Raw genomic sequence first — 12,378 nt, forward strand, 5'->3', positions numbered from 1 at the left:
GTTGTATTTCTTTAGTTGTATTTCTTTAGCAAAATTATATACAGTTGATTTCGTTACATTTGTACATTTACAAGAAATACAAAATCTTACCTTTTTTAATATTAACGTTTTGATTTCCACATGCAACAAGCCATTTAGATGCAATCGTTAAATCTTTCGGAAACGAAAAATATTTTATGCTGTTTCCGTTAAGCAATTTTGTTTTGCGATAATAATTGCCACAACCTTTTATACAACAGGACATTGTGTACGTATCGTATGTATCACCGAACATTAACCATGTCAAGTATCAGGAGCCACCATGTTCTCGTTTGGGCGATCTGATTGGCCCCGAGAGTGACGTCACGCTTTGACTGCGCAGTGGGTGTCCACGGCGTGAGCATACCCTTATTCTTATACCATGTATGGGAAGACAGCCAGAATCTCGATTTAAGGTGCGGTCGAGTTGCCACTACGAATGCTTTGAAGCTTTTGATTGACCAATCAAAAGAAAGAATTTTACAAATTGACCAATCAAGAAACGCTTCAAAGCATTCGTAGTGGTAATCACTGAAATATAATACATACGTATGTATTATATTTCAGTGGTGGTAACTCGACCGCAGCCTTAATAACTTACACCGGCGTATAAGGTAGGCTTCCATTACAATATCTTTACTGATGAGTCCAGTAGTGGAAGCCGGGACGAAACGCCAAAATTAAGTGATATTCTTTGCAATATATTAGAATCACTGATATGTATAATATGGATAGCGGATGGGCTGCAATTCGTGTGCCGACTTATGCCTAGTTCACACTAGGCGCGATGAGCGATGCGCGACGAGCGATAACCAATAAGAACTCTTCTTTACATCGTCGTGTGAGCTAAAGCAAAGCTTTTATTCGTTATCGCTCGTCGTTCATCGCCCATCGCATCCAGTGTGAACTAGGCATTAGAGCCGCCATGTTGACTTGACTGTGTCATTTTCAGGAATTGTCGGTATCTGTCGGGTGCATTCGTAATGTTTACATATGTCGCGTGGTTAATACTAATAGCGTTTTCTCTTGGTTGCACCAGTGCAACACTCAGTTGAACTTTTGCACTAGTTCATCTTTCTTCCTTTTCTCTCCAGGAGAAGGGAAAAGGAAAAAAGATGAACTGGTGCAATCACCCTACACTGGTGCAGCCAAGAGAAAACGCTATAAAAAGGCTGTTTTCTGTTCGGTATGCCGTTATAGATTTGATGATCGTTTTTGTAAATTGGAATGCAAATATGAAGTGCTATTTCTGTGGGAAAAAGGCAGAGAAGACTGCATCGGTGCAAAGAACTCTTCATCGGTAAGGAAAATTTGCTAATAAATTACGTTATTGAGGTTATGTGATAAGTTTAACCAATATTTATATTGGTTAAACTTATTGTTGTATCTCTTTTCTATCAATGTTCCGTTACTGTTCCGTTCCGTTATTTCTGACTCCATGTGACTGCACCCTTATTCTTGCATGGAAAAACTTATTTGTAAAGATGAAAGTAAAAAATTATAGAAAATAATAATTGTAATTTTATTGTAGATTGCCATTAAAAAATGCTGATGAACTGCAACGATGGCTAGTCAACGTAAAATTAGAAGACAAACAGTTGCTACCAAGTGATAGAATTTGCTCCGAACATTTTACACGAGACTGTGTTATTAACGACGGGGTCAAGATTATTTTGAGAACAGGAAGCGTACCAACATTATTTATGTCAGAACATAACTGTACGAAGTGCGTTTTTTGTAAATTTGAAAGGTCGGCCAAATGTTCTCGTACATTTCACAAGTGAGTATTGCAGATTATGCAAATATAGGTATACATACACTGATACGTATGTACATACATAAATACATTTATACATGTGTACATGTATGTATTTTATATATATGTTTCTGATACATTCGATGTATAAAATTTGAATGTTACATTTATAAAGTGTCATGATCTGCAGATTTCCTATCGGCAACTCAACGGAACTTCTAAAATGGCTGTCAGCCATGCCGTTGAAGGATTTTGTACCAAAAAAATCAGATCTTTTGTGCTCTGATCACTTTGACCCGAACTGCTTCAGGTGGAACCGAAATGCTCTACGGCTGAAACCAAATGCAGTTCCAACTATTTTTGTGCCTCAATTGATTGCAGGTAAATAATGAATAATAAGATACAAATATGCGTTCATTATAGAAAAACTTAATTCTAATTATACGTTTGTGCAATGTCATTCTTATAATTTGACACATACAATAGTCTCCCTCAGTATCGGCCTTCCAAATATTAGCCATCTCTCAATAGTAGCCGTGAGATCCTTCTAAATATTAGCATTTATCCATGATTCTTTGTATGACTTCAAGCTTATCTTCGATAGACAGTATCTTCCTTTTTTTCTCTGCAAATCTTAAAATGATTGTTATAATAAATAAAGTGACAATGAAAAGAAAATGTATCATATAACGCATTGAAATTTGTCATTAATAATTCTACTAAACAGTATCTTGCAAAATGCCTTATCATTTATGATTAACGACAAATTATATGATGTATTGTTATTTTTTTACTGTACTGTTTCAGAATCGCATGTTTCGGCGTTACAAAATTATGCAAATGAAAAACAAGCAACAATTGCTTCAACATGCGAGCCGATTGGAAGTGCCAATACCAGTGAAGCCCAAGTAATGGAAATCACTGCCAGTACGACCGTAGGTACTGTTGACATGGCTGATGCAGAGATGGCTGTTACTTATAGTAATGTAGGAAATGCTTCTGAAAACCGCGAACAAAGCAATTCGACATTAGAAATATCCGGATTGCCTTCAAGTGTTCAGTATGTCGAAAAATGTACTGCTCCATTGCTATTGGACAGTCCACGAAGCAGCCGAAAGCGGAAAATGCCTGCTACTCCCACTATATCTAAGATTATACGTCAAGAACACCACTATTATAACTCTCCACGAACATTGATGCAGCAACTGCGAGCAGCTCGAATAAAAATAAAAAAGTTCGAAGAGGAGCGAAAAAAGAGTAGAGCAAGGATTAAACGGTTACAGACTAAAGTAACCTCTCTCAAGGAAATGTTCGTTTCATTTATTTAGGAATATTTTGAATGGCATGTCATTTTTCATTTGAAATTCATTTAACATCTGTAAAATATACCTTTTTCCTAATTAAGTAAGCTTCAATATTTGAACTTTGGTGTTGCACGAGGTAATAACAACATATTTTCAAGGTTGGGTAAGTTAACTTCTTTTTTAACTTCTTTCTTTTTTTAACTTGGCATTACCCAACTCTGCATATTTTACATATTCATAATCTTTATTTGTGAGAAATTCGTTATTCATTAACATTTTCGTCATTTGTTTTAGCAGATCCGACAGTGGACGTGACATCAACAACACCGTACCAGTGGAAGGAAAAAAGAAAAGCTCAGCATTAGGCGACAATGATTATCAACACGCAAGATATAAGAGAAAACTAATCAGATATTCAAAACTATTTGTGAAGAATGCCAATAAACGAATAAACTTCAATTACTCGTTAATTTAAATTAATAGAGATTTATTAAAATTTACTGAACATTTCAATGAAATTCAATCGACGCCAATAAACGATAAAACCGTAATAAATTTCAATTGCTCGTTGATTTAAAACTTTTGTACAGATTTATTCAAGTTTATTTACTGACGATTTTAATAAACGCCAAGAAAGTTGTGAATTATTGCATTTCAATATTCTTCTTAGGTGTTCAAAAATGATATTGAAAGAATTACAAATTTCAATTCTTTTTAATTCTTTTTCGTTTACCGGGATATTTACAAACATTTACATTTTACTGCATTATCATTTTATGCAATCATCGACGTTATTCGCCACCAAGCGATAATGTTATGTTTATACTGATTTCAAAGCTCCCGCGAAACCGCTATCCTTCATTACCCACTCCCCCCACCTCTCAAATGACACACCTGAGTCAACATGGCGGCCCTTCCGCACAAAAATTTAGCATTGCTGGTTAGAGACCCTATACCAGAGTCTGGACACGAAAGAGACAATTTCTGATTGGTCCGTCGTTTGTGGCAACTCCCGCTCTAATTCAAACGTCGATAACCTTATAAATTCATATAGGATAGAAATGTATACATAAACTTTTAAAACATTTTCATTTTTTTTAACGAATATTAACTATAGTCCAGACGCTGACAACACTTCTGTATGCATTGAAAGATCCATTCGAAGACCCGAATGATTCTTATAGATTTTGACCTCCTGAATACGAATCTGTCAGGTGTTTTTCGAAAAAACCCATAGGTTAATTGTTATAAACAATTTAATTGTTTAAATCGCTATATCTCGGAAACGATTAGAGATGGGGCAAAAATTCCTAATTAAAAAATGTTCCGCTACTTATTTTAAATAAAGATTCTCACTAATTTTTCCGTATATCCTATATTTATTGAGATATTTGCCATTAACTAATTCACGCATCGACAAGCGCGCGAGGCCGCTGCTGCAAGGCAATCAGAGGCTACATTTTTAACGTAATTTTATAAAAACTAACTCGACACCATCATTTCTTACGTAAAATGTGATGCTCTTTTACATGGAATTCTTAGAATTACAGAAAAAAGTCATGCAACAAAATTACAGGTGGTTTTTTAACGAAAATCGTCAAATTTTCTTCGTTTTTTCATTTTTAAAGCTTGTTTTTGTTGACTTAGTTTGATCAATGAACTTCAATAGCATAAAGTTATTGTATCATAAATCCAGAAGTTCAAGAGGGGCCATGTTTCATTTCAAAATTCAAGATAAAAAAATGTTAATTAACAAATGAATATCTCAGTTATTTCTTCACTCTCGATTCACAACTTTTTTGGGAAAATAAAATCCTATTGTAATCTTTTTAACTTTCTTATAAAATTGTCACATCCATGTTTTATAATAATTGTTAAAATCGTTTATAAGACAATAAAAAAAGGATGTACGGAAAAATTAGTAAGAACATTTTTTATTTAAAATAATTAGCGGAACTATTTTGGAACGATTTAAGCAATTCAATTGTTTATAACAATTAACCTATGGGTTTTTTCGAATAATACCCGACGGATTCGTATATAGGAGGTCAAAATCTACAAGAACCACTCGAGTTTTCGAATAGACAGGTCATTGCTCGCAAATATGCATTCAACTTTTCGATTTTCAGGTTTCGACCGCCATTTTTGAAGATGCCATCTTGAATTTTGAAATGAAACATGGCCCCTCTTGAACTTCTGGATTTATGATACAATAACTTTATGCTATTGAAGTTCATTGACCAAACTAAAATAAAACAAGCTTCAAAAATGAAAAAACGAAGAAAATTTGACGATTTTCGTTAAAAAACCACCTGTAACTTTGTTGCATGACTTTTTTCTGTAATTCTAAGAATGCCATGTGAAAGAGCATCAAATTTTACGTAAGAAATTAGAGAGCCTATAATCAGAGTGGCGACATAAGGAAGATTACGCCATGTTTTAGCGAAATTCTGCGAGAGGGAAAGAGATATAGGCTGCGTTCCGTTTCACACATATGCGCGCATTTTATATAGGGAGCGTCACGTATACTATAGGGGAATAGCTAAAACATGGCGGACCAATCACAAGTGATACCCGTATGGCGCCACTCTGATTATAGGCTCTCTAGTAAGAAATGATGGTGTCGAGTTAGTTTTTATAAAATTACGTTAAAAATGTAGCCTCTGATTGCCTTGCAGCAGCGGCCTCGCGCGCTTGTCGATGCGTGAATTAGTTAATGGCAAATATCTCAATAAATATAGGATATACGGAAAAATTAGTAAGAATATTTTTTATTTAAAATAAGTAGCGGAACATTTTTTAATTAGGAATTTTTGCCCCATCTCTAATCGTTTCCGAGATATAGCGATTTAAACAATTAAATTGTTTATAACAATTAAATTGTTTATAACAATTAACCTATGGGTTTTTTCGAAAAACACCTGACAGATTCGTATTCAGGAGGTCAAAATCTATAAGAATCATTCGGGTTTTCGAATGCATACAGAAGTGTTGTCAGCGTCTGGACTACTAACTTCACAAAAAAGTGAATTGTTTGTCGGTACCCGCAATCTTCTCGGTTAACATTTTTTACCCATATAACTCATCGTTCAGGATTTTTAGGAAATCTTTTCATTGCATATCCTTTGACAGCTGAATTATTACAATACGAAGCAGCGCAGCCACCTATTATTACTATAAATATTTATTTAATGTTATTATTTTTAATATTTAATACATCGACATCGATGATTTAATATTTTTTACGCTGTTAACTTAAATGACAGAGAATATACAAATATATACATTACAATAAGGTTAGAATTAATAGACGAAGATAGTGTATATATATATCTTTCTCTCTCGTAGCATTTTGCCACAATCGCGATCGTGTCCAGACTCTGGTATAGGGGCTGCGTTCCGTTTCACGCATATGCGCGCATTTCCCTATAGTATACGTGACGCTCGCTATATAAAATGCGCGCATATGCCTGAAACGGAACGCAGCCAGGGTCTCTATTGCTGGTATAGGGAGTTCGCTATCCATATATACATATCAGTGATTAGAATAAATTAAAAGAATTTAACGAATTTATTGGCTCATGGCCCTTCTCTCTTTATATTAGTTTATAATTGAGCTTTATATTAATAAAAAAAAAAATCTTATTTATTGAAACACAATAAACAAAATAATTCTTCAAAAAGACATCTTATTTATTAATCATGATATTATCACGTAACTTATTTTTTAAGATGGAAACACGAAAATTCATCTATTATTTTTCCCTCTTAAGGTGCATTTTTACGAGCCACTCAAACTGATCGTTTCAGAAACAAAGAAAATCACGTGATCGCTTTTGACAATTTTACGTGCTAAAGTAAATAATAATTGGAGCAACAGTGGGGATCAATCGTTTTTATTTCAGTATAACTGAAATTTTGTATTTTAAACAGTTTTATAACTACAAACATCAAGCGTTTAATGCTATTCATAATGCTACCACACTACGTCGACGTATTGACCGCGATATATAAGGTCTGTTCTTTATTGCTGAACTTTTGCACCAGTTCATCTTTTTTCCTTTTCCCTTCTCTTGAAGAGAAAAAGAAGAAAAATGAACTAGTGCAAAAGTTCAGCAATAAAGAATAGATCTATAATATATTAAATCTTTTATTTAAATCAGCAACAAAGAAAAAGAATAACCTAATTTATTAACATAAACGATTTGATACAATCAGAATAAATTAATAAGTATAATTCAGCGCGTTAATACTGCAAGTGACACGTAAAAAATACGAATTTATAACATCTATCACTCAAACGTAAAATTTACCGTTCGACCTTTTTCATGTCGCTCTATTATTGCAATAAAAATCGTCCGCACGTGATCTTTTTTATCGATAAAATGGCTAGTTGAAGCAACTCATGAAAATGCACCTTTAGAGCTACATTCCAAAACGTCCTTTTCGAAGAAAATTTTATTTTATATACTATAATATATGTATATATAATATTTACTATAGACTAAAGCGGGGAGCACAGACTTTTGCCTAACGCATAAACCATATACATAAAGAATTTGATTGGTCCATTGACTCATGCATAAGAAAATGGACCAATGAAATTCCTTATGCACATGCTTAAAGCGGGGAGCACAGACTTTTGCATAACGCATAAACCATATACATTTTCTTATGCATGAATCAATGGACCAATCAAATTCTTTATGTATATGGTTTATGCGTTATGCAAAAGTCTGTGCTTCCCGCTTAAGAGCCCAAACACACACTTTTGCATAATGCATAAAGCATGTGCATAAGGAATTTCATTGGTCCATTTTCTTATGCATGAGTCAATGGACCAATCAAATTCCTTATGCACATGCTTTATGCGTTATGCAAAAGTCTGTGCTTCCCGCTTAAATCAGAACAATCAATCAAATATTTGACCATGCTTGACCTAAAGTTAGTGGAATAAACTGGTAACAATAGGGCCGGTATTCATAGTCAGTTCTTATTTGAAGACTGTCTTAAGTAATGTCTTAAGACGCGAATGCAGCCCTTTGGCCGTTCAGTCTTGAGGAATTACGAACCAATCAGAGGACCGCTTTAGCATCTTAAGACATTACTTAAGACAGTCTTGAAATAAGAACCGACTATGAATACCGGCCTTTGATTGGTTCGTGACATCTTAAGACTGTACTTAAGACGAGTTTGAATGTAAGAATTGACTATGAATATCGCCTAGATCTGTTCGCATTGGGCGTGTTCAGCGGACTCAACAGTTGAGTGAGCGCTCGCTGTTATTGGTGTATTCTTTTAGATCATCCAATCAGAATTTTAGAATTTAGAAAAATCGTAACATTGAACTTAGGTTCAAACCCGCATTGATACGAAGCAAAATTTTGTTTTCTGATTGGTTACAGAGTCGTCGTACGACGAAAATCGGATGTAGTGTGAATCCAGCATAAAGTCCATTCTACATTGGTCGTATCGTAGCATCGTAAGCGTCGTGAGGCTTCTAATTGACACATCGGATTTGCTGTAGCAACAAATTGTGACCTGCGATGTCTACGATACGACCAATGTAGAATGGGCTTACTCAACTGTTGAGTCCGCTGAATTGCCTGCACTTTTTGCACTCAACATTTTTGATACTTTTTAACGCCCAAATATAAATTTGTCTCATTTTAAGTTTAAAAATTTTTAGGGATTTTAAGCAACGCAATCAGACCTAGTTAAGTTTCTTTTTAAGCCCTGTGTCAATGATGCTATCGATCAGAGTTTCTTGTTCCAGTGGGCCTATTCTGTAACTTGTAACGATAATTCGGTATCGTTATACTGTCGATGCGCAGGTTTTATACCATGTAAAATATCTGCGCAACGACATCTCTAGCAAGTAAAATTGTCGTTAAAGAGTTACAGAATAGGACTACAGGGCTGGAATTCTCTAAACGTTTTATGGATGATTGTCGCTATCGTTAATTAGAGTCCTAGATATCAGAGAAGCGCAACCGATGCTCCGCGTCCTGATTAGCTGACTGTCAGCCAATCATGACATTCATTCAGTGGTATTAAAAATGGCTGACTAATTGGCGATGCAAAGATCTCTCTGCGCGCTCCTAGTGGCGGCCGGTAGAAGCTTCGCTAATCAGACACCTTATACGTGCTATAATAGAAAATAATAAAGTAAAATCAAAAAGAAATACTACATAATGTTTTGTGGCAAAAAAAATTTTTTTTTTTAAGTGATGAAAACTGATCCCCTTCTGTTTATAATTATGGTATTGTGCCACAAAACATTATGTAGTATTTCTTTTTGATTTTATTTTATTATTTTCCATTATAGCACGTATAAGGTATCTGATTAGCGAAGCTTCTACCGGCCGCCACTAGGATCGCGCAGAGAGATCTTTGCATTGCCAATAGACGATTGGTGGATTTCATATTTCGTCTGCAAACGACGCCATTTTTAATACTTTTCTTAGTAATTTTGTGATACTGATTTAAGCCGGTTGCGCTTCTCTGATATCTAGGACTCTATCGTTAACTAGCGACAGCCAATGGCAGGACAATCCTAAAAGAAAGCGCGGCTCTCATTGGCTGTCACTAGTTAACGATAGCGACAATCATCGATAAAACGTTTAGAGATCTCGGCCCAGTTACGGGATTCTCTAAACGTTTTTTCGATAATTGTTGTTATCGTTAACTAGCGACAGCCAATGAGAGCCGCGCTTTCTTTTAGGATTGTCCTGCCACTGGCTGTCGTTAGTTAATGGTAGCGACAATCATCGATAAAACGTTTAGAGAATCCCGCAACAGGAATGTGTAGCTAATCAACATGTAATTTTTACGGAAAATCGGCAAATCGAGGGCCTCTTTGGCCTACTGATTAGTAGGCCAAAGAGGCCCTCGATTTGCCGCCATAAAAAAGAACCTTAAGGGCCTCTTTCATCAACGCCGATTAAGGGTTGGATTATACTGGCCGTAATATGTTAACTTATGCCATAATCTGTAAAAATTGACCAATTATAATCGATTATTCCCCTCTCATTCGACTGTGATTGGTCAATTTTTACAAATTACGGCATAAGTTAACAAATTACGGCCAGTATAAATCAACCTTAACTTAATCGACGATTAGTCTATTGGAATTGACCAATCGCATTTATCATTTAATTTTGACGACATACGCGATTGGTCAATTCTAATGGACTAATCGTCGATTAATAGCGTTTTCCACTGGGAAAACTGGTGCAGCACTAGCACCGTGCTACCCAATCAGCATACCATATTTAAAAAATATTTCTTAAATATGGTATGCTGATTGGGTAGCACGGCACTAGTGCTGCACCAGTTTTCCCAGTGGAAAACGCTATAAGTTAATCGGCGTTGGTGAAAGAGGCCCTGTTGCGGGATTCTCTAAATGTTTTTTCGATAATTGTTGTTATCATAGAGATATAAAAATAGAGGGAGCGAGTCGTATGCTAGCACGTAAGAGGCGGCGATATAGCGATAGAAAGAGAACGCTGCATAAGGGCCCCTCTGTCTTTGCTATACGCACATGCGCTTTTGCGCTGCTCATTGTCTATAACGCACTTCTATAACGCATTTAGGTTCTAACCTCTTGAACAGTTTATAAAATATATATTTGAAATGACTTATGACATATAATTTATTATTAAATATATACTTAATTAAATTATGAGGTTAGAAATATTAATATGTACTTACAAGTGAAAACTACGATTGGAAATAGGAGATGCTTCTATTTTGCATATCAAGCATTTTTTTTGTCATCTTAGTAATCAATCAAGAGACACTAGCGTCTCGCGCTAATTGTAAAAGATACACAATTGCAGAGATTATAGAGAATATCTCTATGGCAGAGATACACAATTTTCCACGATGTACTACACATGCGCACATAAACAAAGACAGAGGGGCCCTTATGCAGTGTTCTCTTTCTATCGCTATATCGCTCTTTCAGCTCGTTCGCTCCCTCTATTCTTATATCTCTATGGTTGTTATCGTTAACTAGCGACAACCAATGAGAGCCGCGCTTTTTTTTAGGATTGTCCTGCCATTGGCTGTCGCTAGTTAACGATAGCAACAATCATCGATAAAACGTTTAGAGAATCCCGCAACTGATTGGTTATAATTTCTCCGTCCGAGAATTCCTCGTGTGAACACACTTTACATTTGGGACAACGTTTTGATTGGTTAAAGTACCACCATGTTCAAAACGAGTGCGCATCTTTGAGAATAAAACCCCTATATTCTTATCATGTTTCGATGTTTTTAAGAACGTATCTACATTCATTATATCCAGTAATCAAGTAGTGTGAGGATTGTTAACGTATGTATATTCTTTGTAATGCTCTTATTAACTTCCTTTCGTCTTTTCTTTTCTCTCCAATGTTTTATTATGTCTGTCTCGTTTTTAAAATTATTAATAAAGCTAAGCGTAGTACTGGAATAAAAAAATAAGCCTATAGATTCATTTATATTTCATGATATCCGTTCGATATAGGAGCTGAATAGTGTAAAACAGTGCAAAACAAGAACGTCACGAGCAAAACTAGCGAAAGCGTAAAGCAAGAACGCGGTGGACGCGTCTCTTTGGTGTTTGTTTTCGAATGAGGAATTCATTCAAACGGTAAGAATTGCGTCTCGTATATATCGAATAATCGAAGACGCATATACCCCCATTCGAATTGATGCTTAATGCTGCTGCTGTTCTACAACTACGAGCAACTATTCCGTCATTTCTCTTACCAGTCACTGCATTACGTCATATGCATGGTTGTGTAGTTGTTATCGCAACTCGAAGACGATAAACTTTTTGTTCACGAGTGTTATTCTGTTCGCCTTCGTGTTTCCACACAAATTGGAGCCATGGGCGATTCCTCGTTGACGGGTAAATCTTTTGCAGCTGCAACTATATAGTTGAAAGCTGTTTAAAAAGTTTAGATCAATTTGAAGGGTGAAATATTTGAGAAATTCATCTTTACTTGCTTAACTATTTATGATTACAATCGTATGTTATACTACTCTATGCAATTTTATATGTTTTGTAGAAAATACTGATATAATTATAAACAAAGAAGAATGCTATGAGGTGATAGATGAATGCACAGAAGTAGAGATATCTGAAACGGCCAAAGATTCACAGGTAGAGGTTACAACTTCTCCAAAGTTGGATAATACATCGCAACAAGATCCTAAAACTGACTCTGGTAAAATATAGAAAGTTATTCTGAAGTTTTATGTATAGAATATATATTGTATAATTAATTCTTGGCTGACTGTGTCACTTAA

The 12,378-nt window shown here is 35.3% G+C and overlaps 1 protein-coding gene across 1 annotated transcript; it reads left to right on the forward strand.

Annotated features, from left to right (window-relative positions):
- The first annotated feature begins 994 nt into the window (after nucleotides 1-994).
- Nucleotides 995-3,603, forward strand: LOC108775269 (uncharacterized). Its single transcript, XM_018541579.1, has 6 exons — nucleotides 995-1,021; nucleotides 1,219-1,318; nucleotides 1,550-1,798; nucleotides 1,965-2,155; nucleotides 2,582-3,083; nucleotides 3,376-3,603. The coding sequence occupies exons 1-6, from the start codon at nucleotides 1,012-1,014 to the stop codon at nucleotides 3,551-3,553; spliced, it is 1,230 nt and encodes a 409-aa protein (XP_018397081.1). The 5' UTR covers nucleotides 995-1,011; the 3' UTR covers nucleotides 3,554-3,603.
- The last annotated feature ends 8,775 nt before the right edge of the window (nucleotides 3,604-12,378 follow it).

This window comes from Cyphomyrmex costatus, unplaced genomic scaffold (assembly GCF_001594065.2).
Source record: "Cyphomyrmex costatus isolate MS0001 unplaced genomic scaffold, Ccosl1.0 scaffold291, whole genome shotgun sequence".
Taxonomy (NCBI): domain Eukaryota; kingdom Metazoa; phylum Arthropoda; class Insecta; order Hymenoptera; family Formicidae; genus Cyphomyrmex; species Cyphomyrmex costatus.